The following is a 13770-nucleotide window of genomic DNA, read 5'->3' on the forward strand; positions in this document are numbered from 1 at the left end:
AGGTGGCGCGGCCGGGCCGGCCGGGCCGCCAGTGCCATATAGTATGCAGCAACCCGAGGAGTCACGTTGGGGGAACGGCAGAAAGCAGCTATCCTTTTACACTACTTTGCTCTAGCAGCTATCTTAATGGTGACTGCGTGGCCGGGGGGAAACCTGATCGGCCAGATCCAGCCGAAACCGGGCGGGAGGGAGTGGGCTTTCCGGAGGGGGGGAGGAGGGAGGGAGACGAAGAAGGAGGAGTAAGAGAGGGGGAAAGAAAGAGGAAAAGAGTGCGAGGGAGTGAGGGAGGGAGGAAAATAAACAACAAAAAATGTCCTCTTCCTCCCCCACCGGGCAGATCGCAAGTGCGGCGGACATCAAGCAGGAGAATGGGATGGAAAGCGCCTCGGAAGGGCAGGAGGCGCCCCGAGAAGTGGCGGGGGGCGCGGCGGCGGCGGCGGGGCTGAGCCCCCCGGCTCCAGCCCCTTTCCCCCTGGAGCCGGGGGACGCCGCGGCCGCCGCCGCCAGGGTGAGCGGAGAGGAAGGGGCAGCGGCGGCCGCGGCGGCGGATCAGGTACAACTCCACTCGGAACTTCTGGGCAGGCACCACCACGCCGCGGCCGCCGTCGCCGCCGCCGCCGCCGCGCAGACCCCACTGGCCTTCTCGCCCGACCATGTCGCCTGCGTGTGCGAGGCGCTGCAGCAGGGGGGCAACCTGGACCGCCTGGCCCGGTTCCTGTGGTCCCTGCCCCAGAGCGACCTGCTACGTGGCAATGAGAGCCTGCTGAAGGCGCGGGCGCTGGTGGCCTTCCACCAGGGCATCTACCCCGAGCTCTACAGCATCCTCGAGAGCCACAGCTTCGAGTCGGCTAACCACCCGCTGCTGCAGCAGCTCTGGTACAAGGCGCGCTACACCGAGGCCGAGCGAGCCCGCGGCCGGCCACTGGGCGCCGTGGACAAGTACCGGCTGCGCAGGAAATTCCCCCTGCCCCGCACCATCTGGGACGGCGAGGAGACGGTGTATTGTTTCAAGGAGAAGTCGCGCAACGCGCTCAAGGAGCTCTACAAGCAGAATCGCTACCCTTCGCCCGCCGAGAAGCGGCACCTGGCCAAGATCACCGGCCTCTCCCTCACCCAGGTCAGCAACTGGTTCAAGAACCGCCGGCAGCGCGATCGGAACCCCTCAGAGACCCAGTCCAAAAGGTGAGCGCCAACTTTCCTCCTCCTCCCCCTTCGTCTCCCCCACCCCCTTCCCAGCTTTCTTTTCCTCCAAGTGCTCGCAAACATGGCGCTTACCTTCCCCACCAGCCTGGTCCGGCTGCCCACCTCTCCCCGCCCCCCACCTCTCCCCGACCCGGAGAAGGGGGGGACGGCGGTGGCGAGAGGCGGGGGAACCTCCCTCCTCCCCCTCCCCCTCCTCCCCCCAGAAGTTTCTGGTCGCCCGCCTAGGTCTCAGTCCCCGCCCCCACCTCGGCTGGTCACTGCCGCCCAGTTTCCCACCCCCATCCCGCTGGCTTTGAAGTTGCCACTCTCTCCCGGGGTCTGGAGGGGCGCAGGAGCGTGTGTAGTGTGTAGGCGCCGGAAAGGCAGCCCTCGTTGCCGCCCGAGGCCCACCGGGGCTGCCAGGGCGGGCCGGGGTCTGCACCTCCACCGGGTCTCACCGTCCCGGCGCGTGCACGCGCTCCTTGGCCGCCCTCTCCGCGGCTCGGCTGCCCCTCTCCCCGCCCCAGGCCTGCGCTGGAGGTCGCGGTGGCCGCTCTGGACGCTGGAGAGTGTCGATGGGGGCTGGCGTTTCAGAAGGGGGGTTGGGGACGTCGAGGTTTTATGTGACAGAGTTAATCATTCACCCTGCCCGCTGTGGTTCTCTTCGTGGCCGCGGCAACGTGGGGTGTTGGTGCGGCTGGGCTCTGCCGTGTTTTGAAACCTGATTCTGAACTCCTTCGGATCGGATTTCAGCGCCGCCGGGGCAGTGGGGCTGGAGGGCTTGCTTCCTCGGCCCCCCAACCCTGCGTGGCTCCCTCCTGGGACAGCGGTTAGGGGTGGGGGCGCTATCAGCTCCACACCTCCTTCAGCGCCCACCCTGGCGGGTTTCAACTTTTTGACTGGCAGGGTTTTTGACCCCAACTGGTGGGAAAGATCGGGTTTTCCACCTCTATTGTGCGTCCTTTCGAGTCAGACACCTGGAGTGTTTTGTGTATTGTTGAGCGAACTAAGGAGAAGGTCGCCTGGAGAGATGGTGTCTCCAAGCCACGCGGGCATAAGACAGAAAGAACCCAAAGCAGCTCGAAGGTTCTGCCCAGGGAAGGAATTTGGGAGCCGGGAAGCCCGCCCCGGCCGAGCGAAGGTGATCCCCCGCCGCGGCCCGCCCTTGCCGCTCCTGTCCCTGCACCCCCGCCGGGGCCCGACGGCTCTGGAGCTCCTCGCCCAAGGCAGGGAGGGAGGCGCTGTGTCCGAGCCGTGCCTCCCGGTAACCAAAACAAAACGCGCACTGCGACCTGCGTGCATCCTTCCGCAGACTTGCGGGGACACCCAGAGGAGGCACGTTGGTGACCCCGCGCCTGCTTGTGGCCGCGGATCCCATCGCTTGGAGCCCCGTCGGAATCCTCGGGGCCAGAGGCAGGGGGTGGGGAGCGGGCGTGGCGCTCAGGCCAGCTGCCCTGCAGCCTGCGCTCCCCGGCTGGGCGCGTTCCTCTCCCCAGCCGCACTCTGCAGGCTGCGCGCCTCCCCCCCCCCCAACAACCCCACACCCCCGCCCCCGGCCCAGTTGCCTGGTTTAGGCCCCTCTCCGGATCTACCTCCCACCCGCACCCCTGGTGAGTCACCCTCGCAGACGGCGACGGCGGCTCAGCCTCAGCTCGTAAATCAAAGCGCTTTCTGCGCTCCTGGCCCCGCAGCCCAAAGCCCGGGTAATCCCCTCCCCTCCGCATGAAAGCGAACCGACCGCCGGGCACTGCAGGGATGGGGATCCTCTACAGGGCCAAGTCGCACCAAGCTTCGAAACTGCAGCTTACTGCCCCTTTCTCCCCCCCCTCGCCCAGCCTCAGTCCAAATGGGAAACCCTATCACCACCCTTCACCCGGATTTGGCGTTTCCTCCCAAGTCGGGGAGCTGAGGAACCCAGTCCTGTCTGGAGCAGAAGGACTGAGGGTGCTGGGGAAGGGGTCTGATGGTTACAAGGCTGCTGAGTGACCCACACCCTTTCCCTCCCACCTCACCAGGGCACTGGATGGTGTATGTTAAATAGGCCCCTATGGCTTCTTTTGGATTCAAAGGCGACTGCACATAACAGTTCTTGGGTTGAAAGTGCCTTTCCTACATCAAGGACAGCCACTTTGTTGAATGAGAGAGTTGTCAGTCTGGTGGAGTAGAAGTTTGGGAGCAGGTGAGAAAATGATCTCTTGTTAACTAACTGGCAAACAAAACTGAACACTTCCCACCTCCTGCTCCTTCGGCAGTTTCATTTACTTCCAAAATCACACTAATCGGAATTGGTTTGAAGGGAGGGGAAGGAGTTCCTAATAGGACAGACTGACTGCCTCATCTAGTAAGGTCCCCCCCCCCGTGGTATAGGTAGCAGCATAATTTAACAGGAAGGAATAACTTCAGTGCTATGAAAACATATATATAATTCTTATGAAAATCCTATTAGCTGAATTTACATCTTCCAGATCTCTGGACTTTCCCTGAATTTATTATTGGTAAAATGATTGGGATAGGAGAGTTTATCTTCCCACGTTCTCTGTCTTTATGGTTAGAATCTGCTGAAAGGCCTCATAACTTAAACAAGACTAAAGACTTCCTGCTCTGCTTTCCTAAAATATTACCTTTAATGGGGTTAGAGGTTGGTTTTCTAAACAAATGGCACTAGGTAGAATGTCATCCCTCTGACCTTCTGAATGTCTTGATTTCCCCTTCTCTGCAGTGAGTCAGATGGCAATCCCAGCACTGAAGATGAATCCAGCAAGGGCCATGAGGACTTGTCTCCTCATCCACTCTCCAGTTCATCGGATAGTGTCACCAACCTCAGCCTTTCCAGTCACATGGAACCAGTGTATATGCAGCAAATTGGAAATGCTAAGATATCCTTAAGCTCTTCTGGAGTTTTGTTGAATGGAAGCTTGGTACCAAGTACTTCACCTGTCTTTCTTAATGGTAATTCTTTCATTCAGGGACCCAATGGAGTTATCCTTAATGGATTAAATGTGGGAAATACACAGACAGTGTCACTGAACCCACCAAAAATTGCATCAAACATTGTGAGCAATGGTATATCCATGAGTGACATACTGGGGTCTACCTCCCAGGATGTGAAGGAATTCAAAGTTCTCCAGAGTTCTTCAGCTAACTCCGCAGCCACCACTTCCTACAGCCCCAGTGCCCCTGTGTCATTCCCAGGGCTGATACCCAGCACTGAGGTAAAAAGAGAAGGCATTCAAACAGTGGCTTCCCAAGATGGAGGCTCTGTGGTGACTTTTACTACACCAGTGCAAATTAACCAGTATGGCATTGTCCAGATCCCCAATTCCAGAGCAAACAGCCAGTTCCTTAATGGGAGCATTGGATTCTCTCCACTGCAGCTGCCTTCTGTTTCAGTAGCAGCTTCACAAGGTAAAAGTCTCATTCGGTACCATAATGCACTAGTGAATGTTTTAGCCAGCTGCTGTAAATGACACATTTGGTGAGAGCTGTAGATTGATGTTACTGTTCAGGTACCTTATTGGCTGCCACAGCTGCAGAAGAGCCTTGATTTGTTTCTCCTTCTTCACAACACCCGTGTAATATCCAGTCTGGTTGGTTCCCTGGCATCATGGAGATGGGCTTTTATTTTCCTAACATCTGAATGGAAAAATACAGTTCATAGCAAATCTTGCCAGTTCTACAATTATAGAAATATGATAAGTCAGTTGGTGCTTACAAAATAACCCATTGCTTGACATTTTAAGATTAAAAATTAATAATATTGCTAAGAACACAAAATTCGTCAAGCAGTTGGTACGAATGTGTACACTTTACCTAAGCATTTTCTATCTGACCAAGGAGTGTTTTAGAAGAGCAAGCTAAAAAGACTGGATCAATTGTGTTTGATCCATGTTCCTCCTATAATGAAAACTATCAGACCTAAAGGAAAACCAGATGAGTATGTGATAGGGTGTCTGTTGCTCTGCATGTATACTCTCCCTCCCCCCCACCCCCCACCAAATGTGTGGGTTAGCCTTATTTTATATGTTTGTGGCTTTGCTAAAGGCAGTTTGCTGAAGAACACTGATCTGGAATTCAGGAAGCCTGAGGCTGTTATGCCACTTCTTCACTGACTTGAAGCAAGTCTGAATGGCTCTGTGTCATTCTTTGTACATAGAAACACGAATGGTGAGAATGGCCATGGAGGTTGCATAGTGCCTTAAACTTAGGAGTGGGGGATGTGCATGCAGGTTTGCCTTCCTGTAAGCAAATCTGAATGTCCAGATTTCTATGAAAGCAAAATAAGTAACTGTCTCCCTTTAAAGATCAACTTCCTGTAAAATGGCTTTATTAAAAAAATCTCAATTTATGCACAACTATGACCCACTTCAGCTTATTTGAGGCATTAATGGAAAAAGTGTTGAGTAACTTTCTCTAACATCAATTCTCAGGTAAAATAGTAGGAAAACACAAAACTCCTGCAGCATACCGTGTATTTCTTCATTGTTTCAAGTTATGGAAAGGATTAAAGTTAAATCACTTTCCAACAAAAATATAAGAAACCACAGGGTTTCTTCTCTCTTTAGGAAATTTCCAAACAGTAGATAACAGTTTAAAGACAAGAAGTTGGAGCAAAAAGTGTGGTATGTACATTGGGGGAGAAGAAAAGCAGAAATACTTTTCACGTGTAATCTAGAAATATGCTACCACAGAAAATTATTACAAACTAATAGCTAATTTTTAAAATGGGACATTTAATATGAATAAGAAGAAGCATTTTCAGTTAAAATAGCTAAGATCAAATGACATAGCTGTCAATCCTTGGACTGTCTGGGTGAGTTAAAGGCATAAGTTTAACCAGATGGGTCCAGGAAGCAGCGTTCCTTTATAGCAATGGTGGACTGCAATTCTCTTTAAAGCATGTAGGGATTCAGCCTTTCTCAAAAACAGATACTCAGCCTTGCCTTAAAATGTGTAGACAAGATAGATTATCTTTTAGTAGTTAGGATTTGTATGGAAAAGCAGAATATCTATATCTTTTACTCACTTCATAATCTGAGAAAACAAGGGTGTTTTTTTTCCCTTACCATCATTACAAAGTTATACTTTGCACCTATGTCCTGTTTCATTTGAATTTTTTAAACTGATTTTGAAATTATTATTAAATTTATTATAATTCAAGTGCAGTTATACTTACATATCAAGTTTTAGATCACATCTGCTTTTCCTCCTTCATTTATGTGTGTTATAATTTCTACACATTCAAAGATATTGTTTTATTTATATTTAATAGCTGTTGGGGGAAATGTCCTATCATATCATATATGGTTCTCTCAAAAAATAACTATCGTTTTGTTCACCTATACACAGGCAAACAATTTCACAAATATATACATATAACAAAATAAACATCTATTTCAGGTGTTTTTTGTTACAGTTTAGCAGCCAACAAGAATTTTAAAGTATACTTAAGTCAGATTCATTTCATTTGTTTGGCCTGGAACAAACATTCATGTTAGGGAAGAACCCAAACATACATAAAAAAAATTTTTTTTTTAACACCAGTATTTCCGTGACAAATACTCTCTAGTGGTTACATTTAATTTAAAGTTTAAATACAGTTTTAGTTTGTTTGAAGATATTCCTTTGCATTTAAGGTGCTTAAAAAGTGGAAGATATAAAAAAACAACCCAGTAACATTTATTTATCAATACAGGTAGTAATATAATCACAATTATTCTAATTCAAGAAGAGAAATGTTTTGGGAGAATTACTTTTAACGTTGGGCTATCTTCTCAAAATAATAATTTACTGAACATCTAATTCAAGATCAGGGTAAACAACCCATCTGAATAATCCTGTCACAAAATTCCCTCAAGTCTACCTTTCTTACAGTGGCAAGATAATTGCCATCATTTCACTGGGTCTATGTAAAGACTCCAAAAGAAAAGGGTTTTATTTGATGATAGGAGGGAGGGGAAGGCTCTAATTCATCTGCATTGTCTGAGTTACCTGATTGTGAACTTCTCAGCATTCTACTTATGTTTCTGGGAGATTTTTGTTTTGGTTTGGTTTTTTCCTGTTTCTGGTCTCTGTAGACCATTCTAGTGAGAGCCTTAAGATATAAACGTTTCAGAGAAGCATTGGCTCTAGTTATTCACGTTAATCTGTGTTTTTAAAAGTACAGTTTATTATTATCATTAATTCTTCCTATCAACTGCAACACTGAAAATTCAGAACTGGCATAACAAAAGAAAAAAGAACTCTTGAACGTTCTGTTGACTTGATATTACTTTATGGTTAGTTTGGTGAAAGTTTGCAACGTGCCTGTACAGGTTTATATGGTTAACTTCAAGCCCCAGGGCAACTCATTTTATGGCTATTTTCTACTTTTCCATTTATGTCAGTTACTGAACTTGTTCCAAACAAAGGCATTTTATTTTGCATTTGTGTTTCCTAGTTCTAACTGGCAGAACTGGCTACAACTATCAACTGATTGAGAGAAATCAAGTTGGTAATAATGAACCGGAAACTTGACTGAAATTAGAACTTGGAAAAACATTTTTTTTCATACTTTGTTTCTAAGCCAGTACTTCTCACTCCCACTATGTCATCAGCATTACTAGGGAATTTGAAATACACCTGTTCTCAGACTTACTGAGTCAGAGGCTCAGTAGTAGAGCCTGGGAATCTGTAGTTTTGAGTGCTCAAGGTGATTCTACTGAACCTGAGAAAAATCGTGTGTGTCAAAAAGTCTTTTTTTCTTCCCCTATCAGTTCTATCAGCGATAATCTGTACTTTCTTTTCTTTTTTTTTTTTTTAGGCAACATTTCAGTAAATTCAAGCACTTCAGATGGGAGCACATTTACAAGTGAGTCCACCACAGTCCAGCAAGGAAAGGTTTTCTTGAGCTCTCTTGCTCCCAGTGCAGTGGTATACACTGTCCCTAATTCAGGCCAGACTATAGGATCTGTTAAACAGGAGGGCTTGGAGAGGAGCCTGGTATTTTCTCAGTTGATGCCTGTCAATCAGAATGCACAAATAAATGCAAACCTGTCTTCTGAAAATATCTCGGGGAGTGGCCTCCATCCCCTGGCCTCCTCATTAGTTAATGTATCCCCAACTCACAATTTTTCCCTGACTCCCCCTACCTTGCTAAATCCCACCGAGCTAAACCCTGACATTGCTGATAGCCAGCCAATGTCTGCACCTGTGGCAAGCAAATCTACTGTGACATCTGTCAGCAACACTAACTATGCAACTCTTCAGAACTGCTCCCTTATTACTGGTCAAGATCTATTGTCAGTCCCTATGACCCAGGGTGCCCTTGGGGAAATTGTTCCTACAGCTGAGGACCAGGTGGGTCACCCCTCCCCAGCAGTACACCAGGATTTCGTCAGAGAACATCGTTTAGTTCTGCAATCAGTAGCTAATATAAAAGAGAATTTCTTAACAAATTCTGAGGGCAAAGCCACAAGCAACTTAATGATGCTGGACTCAAAATCCAAGTATGTCCTAGAGGGCATGGTTGAGACTGTCTGTGAAGACCTGGAAACAGACAAAAAAGAGCTTGCCAAGCTCCAAACCGTCCAATTGGATGAAGATATGCAAGACTTATAAACTTGATTTCTCTCTTTCTCTCTCTCTTTTTTTTTTTTTTTTTTTTTTGGCATCAGCAGGCAGATCTTTTCACGAAGCCCTGAGGACATAAGGCATTTTCCCATTTACAGGGAAAACACTAGTTTTGTGAGTAAATGAATTCAAGAGACTTTGGATTGATCTGCATGAAGATCACAGTTAAATATACAGGAGTAGAACTGCGTTGCTGCAGCCTTTTTGTTCACATGTGTTCTCTTTTAAATAGATGGAGACAAAGGAACAAGATGAAATATATCAAGTCAAAGTGTGTCATTTGGCTGACTTAATATAACTCTAAGGTTAAATGGAACTTGATAGTTCTTTAAAACTGTGTCCACCTGACATCGGCATTAGAAACAGTACGGTTATTTTTGTTTACTTTCACTCCACGGGCATTGATGAGGTTAAGAAGCATACATGGTACTCCATACTATTCTAAGGGTTTATTTTTTGAATATATACATTTCTGTTTTTCAATATTTTTGTGAAAGTCTTGGTTTGTCTCTACACATTTCCAAATGTGCTTGCTAATAGTCCAGTGGGGCTGAGAAAGTTTGCAACTCCACTAAAAACTCTGAAACAAACTTCAGTATGAGTGTAAATATATTAGTCCTATAAGCAAGGATTTGAGGAATTACAGTGAATTTTATTTATGCTGTATATGTTTCTCTTCTACTTCAGACACTATGAACTGAAAAAATGTTTTCTTACTGTTTAATTTATTTTTATTGTTTGAACAGGAAGTGAACATAGTTATTTCCAACAAAGTTTTACTTTTTGTAGGATTTTAAAAGTAATGATTTTTATCAGGAGTCTATTAGGGTCATTATTAATAACACTGAAACAGGCAATCTAACTCCCAATATTGGAATTTTGGTACTTTTTTTCACATCTTGTTCTTTATTTAGCAACTCTCTGATTCATTTAAATATTTTTTCTATAGAATTCTATGTGCCTTTTTACCTTGTGGCCTTTTTATTATTCTTACTAAGGTACAGAAGTGTCAACAGAAGCACTGATGGCTCTATCTAACAGGGTTATTTTCACCACAAAGTTGCTTTAAATCTGAAGAACTTAAGTTTCACTTATGTGATTATGTACGTTTATGGTGTAAATTGATGAACAACTAATTATTGTTGATGCTTTTCATTACAATGAAATACCAATCCTAGAATACCATGTAAAATGAATTCTGTAGACTATAAAAACCATTTTAAACTAAACAAAGAATACGCAAGTTCTCTTGAGCAAAATTCTGTCCTGGTGAAACTTAGTTCTACGTGTTTTGAATCAGTTGTTACATTATGACATACGACTATTATTTGCACTATATTATCATGTCTTGTTCAAAGGTCGATCTTTTGGGGTTTCTTTAAGAAGCTTGCTTGATCATGTTGTGAGCTGTGGTTATAGGTTTTATCAGGACTGAACACAAGATGGAATGATGCAAATTTATGTAGTGAGTAAAGTCTCTGGTGTGTGCAAAGCAAGAAATGTGAGAAAATGATCTCTTCAGTGATGACTTAAAGTTGTTGAACATAAAAGATATTACCAATCTTGCTGTCTTCAAGATCAGAATGAAGAGTGTACTCTTGATCTCTACGTGCCCATCTGCTGAGCATGTGGCATAAGGGCCGTAGATTACTTACCCTTGGTTGTTATTGCAAATGGAACTTGCAGGCATAGATGAAGAGCCCTATCCAATTGTTTCGTTAGAGAACTCAGATCCCACCTTCTTTATGGAATTAGTGAATGTTCTTAAACTGCTGAAACTACAGTTGTCTTCTTCTTTTTTTTTTTTTTTTACAAAGTCAGGTGTTTTCGAGTTCTCTTCCACTCCATCACTACTTATACAGCTTGTTTTTTTTCTTTAAGTGTGTGCTGATCATGTTACTGAGATTAATTATATGGTTCTGTAGTGTAGTTTACATGAAAATGATGTTTTTCCACTTGATGGCTGCAGATATTAAGAATTTTCTGTTCATTATTTTAAAATGCCCATCTAATCAGGGAGATGGGAAGGTTTAAAAAGTTATATATATTTTATATATAACTGGAAAAGTTTCATATGTCTTCCAAAAATATAATAAGCCTCTGTTTTATTCACAGTTCTTCCTCTTTTTTTCCCTTAAGAAAAAGGAAAAATAGCACAAAACTTAAGACTTACCTAGGAAACCCATTCATATTCCCAACTTGATGTAATTATACCCCTACAATTACTCCAGGTAGCTACACAATATACCAGGTAAGAATCAATGCACATTATAAAGAACTTATTGTTCTTTTCTATACTTCAGTAAAATAAGGGCCAGTTGGTGTATAGCCCATACATATGTGAATGAAATAAGATAAACCCCATGATCTCCTTGCACAGAATTGCAAATGTTTTTTGCAATACCAAGGGCCAGTCTCAGAACCCTTGGAGTTCATGTGGCAGAATTTCTCTTACATAAACCAATGCTTGAAGATGCTGCAAATGACCCTCAAATGATCCCCAAAGAGGAATCAGAATAAGGGTAAAAACTCTCCCTGCAAACCCCAACCCCTGCTGCTGGCTGTGGGATTTTTGGTGTGAGGCTATCTATGCACTCTATCCGCCAGAATTTGGCATTTAGCTCTTAGTTACATCTAGTAAAGACCAGTTTTATCAATTAAAGAGAAGGTGCATTTGTTCCTCAATCAAGCAAGAACACCTGTGTTGTAGTGTTTTATAGCTCATGTATATTTATAGTAATGAAAAGACTGAATTGTACACGTTTCAGTGCCTTTCTTGTGTTATGAAAGGCAGGTAGACGTTATAGCCATAGATAAAAATTCGTAGTTAAATTGCACACTGACCTTAAATCTCCCTGTATATGCCCTTGCATTTTGCATGTCAAAAGTTGGATTACTGGGCATGTGTTGAAGCCTGCCCTGCTACATGTTAGGCAAGTGTGCATTAGTACATAGCCAGAAGTTCTTCATTCTTTTACAATGTTTTTGACAGATCATCTCATCAGAAAAACATAAATAATTCAGGAAATTTGTGGGGAAAAGAATTACATTTTACAAAAGATGTTTCAAAGTCTTCCTAGAACTTAGATGATAGAGCCTAACAGTTACTTTGTATCTAGTTGATACATTTCATGTTAATTTAATATCACAGTACATTTTATTAATCAAAATTATGTAGCATGTGACTCTCTTGGCTTTCAGGGTTCTCAATTTTTGTTCTTTTGTTGCATGTACTGTATGTTTAGAGGAGACCAGTTATATACTCAATATGGTTTTACTGTGCCTTACACAAAGAGAAAATCTATACAGAATGTATATCATGGGGTGGGGTAACAGAATCTCTACTGCACTGTTAGGTGATGGCACACAGAGCATGTCCCAGAACATTTCTGTGCTTAATTACCCAACCAAAGAGATCTAAAGTATGTATGTTGTACTGTAATAGGGGTTTATGCCTGGACAATTAAGTGTTTTATTTGTTTTCTGAAATGATGTGAACTTATTTTTCTAAACACTATGCTAAATAAACTTTATATTTATACATACCTTGTGTTTAAAAAGTTATTTATCCCTGGAAAAACAGAGAACAGGAGGGAAAAAACAAAAACCCACACAAACATTTCATAGGCTGGCAGATACAAGGACAATAGGAGTCACTTTAGAACAATCTCTATTGGTCTTTGTATAAAATTATGCAATTCACTTAATTGTTCTTCATACTCAAAGCTAAATTAGATTTCATCTTCCTTAAAGGAAAGGAATGTGTCTTATTCATTGAGGTGTTCCAAAATCTGACCCTCATTCTCTATAAGGTATAGTGGAATTAAATTCAATGATCCAAAGACCTTTCCATGCCCAATCTTACTGGAAGAGCTCGATATAATCCATCTTTAAAGCATTCTCATTAGCCAAAGTCTGGTTCCACTGCAGTGGGGTCCACCAGTGGTTTGGCATAAAGTTATGGACACAACTGCGCCACTGAGTATGTAAATGACTTGGCCCTGCTACAGTTTGATCCTACTTTCAAAATTACATGACCTCTGATTCTGTATGCCTCCCACACTGAAATGAAGAGGAGTTTGGATAAAGGAGATTGGACCAACCGTACAATTGTATTCCAAAACTAGTTAAAGCCATCAAATTAGTTTCAGATATGTCTAGACTTTGTTATATTCTTGTCATTCACTTCATTTGTTTAGTAATGTTCTGTGTAGTTAAGCCAGTTACAGCGAACAGTGTCTCACTGAGTATAGGATCAGAGCATTGTGGAGTAATTACATTTTATAACACCTTAACGAAACAAATATTTTAGAACACTTGACAGGTCACTGAAGTACTTCAAACATTTGTGGCTCTGCAGAATCTAGCAAACTAAATAAAACCCCTCAAGGGGAATTCAAGACTTTTCAGCATATGATTCCATCCCACTTTTCCTGTTTCCCTTAAGAAATAGTAAGTGTGGGGCACCTGGGTGGCTCAGTCGGCTAAGCACCGGACTTCAGCTCAGGTCATGATCTCCTGGTTCATGGGTTCAAGCCCCGCATCAGGCTCTGTGCTGACAACTCAGAGCCTGGATCCTGCTTCAGATTGTGTCTCCCTCACTCTCAGCCCCTCCCCTACTTGTGCTCTGTCTCTCTCGCTCTCTCTCCCTCTCAAAAATAAACATTTAAAAAAAATATTTAAGAAATAGTAAGTGTGGGGTGGCTGGCTGGCTCAGTTGGTGGAGCATGTAACTCTTGATCTCAGGATTGTGAGTTCAAACCCCATGTTGGGTGTGGAGCTTACTTAGCAAAAGATAATAAATGTGGAAATCTACTTCTGCACATGACTACTTTCAATAAGAATAGATAGTAAACAAAGGTACCTTCAGATAATGATCAGTGCTATAAAGTCAATACACAGGGTAATGAAATTGAGCATGGGGAATGGTAGAGGTGGGGACCTGAATTAGATTGGTCAAGGAAAGTCTCAAGGAAGTAA

The 13770-nt window shown here is 44.0% G+C and overlaps 1 protein-coding gene across 1 annotated transcript; it reads left to right on the forward strand.

Moving 5' to 3' along the window:
• Window positions 1-310: 310 nt before the first annotated feature.
• SIX4 (SIX homeobox 4) lies at window positions 311-8778 on the forward strand. The gene is made up of 3 exons (XM_047079583.1): window positions 311-1182; window positions 3902-4587; window positions 7982-8778. The coding sequence occupies exons 1-3, from the start codon at window positions 311-313 to the stop codon at window positions 8776-8778; spliced, it is 2355 nt and encodes a 784-aa protein (XP_046935539.1).
• The last annotated feature ends 4992 nt before the right edge of the window (window positions 8779-13770 follow it).

Source organism: Lynx rufus, unplaced genomic scaffold, assembly GCF_022079265.1.
Source record: "Lynx rufus isolate CCGP_SWC_20201006 ecotype Redwood Valley unplaced genomic scaffold, mLynRuf1.p SCAF_17, whole genome shotgun sequence".
Lineage (NCBI taxonomy): Eukaryota > Metazoa > Chordata > Mammalia > Carnivora > Felidae > Lynx > Lynx rufus.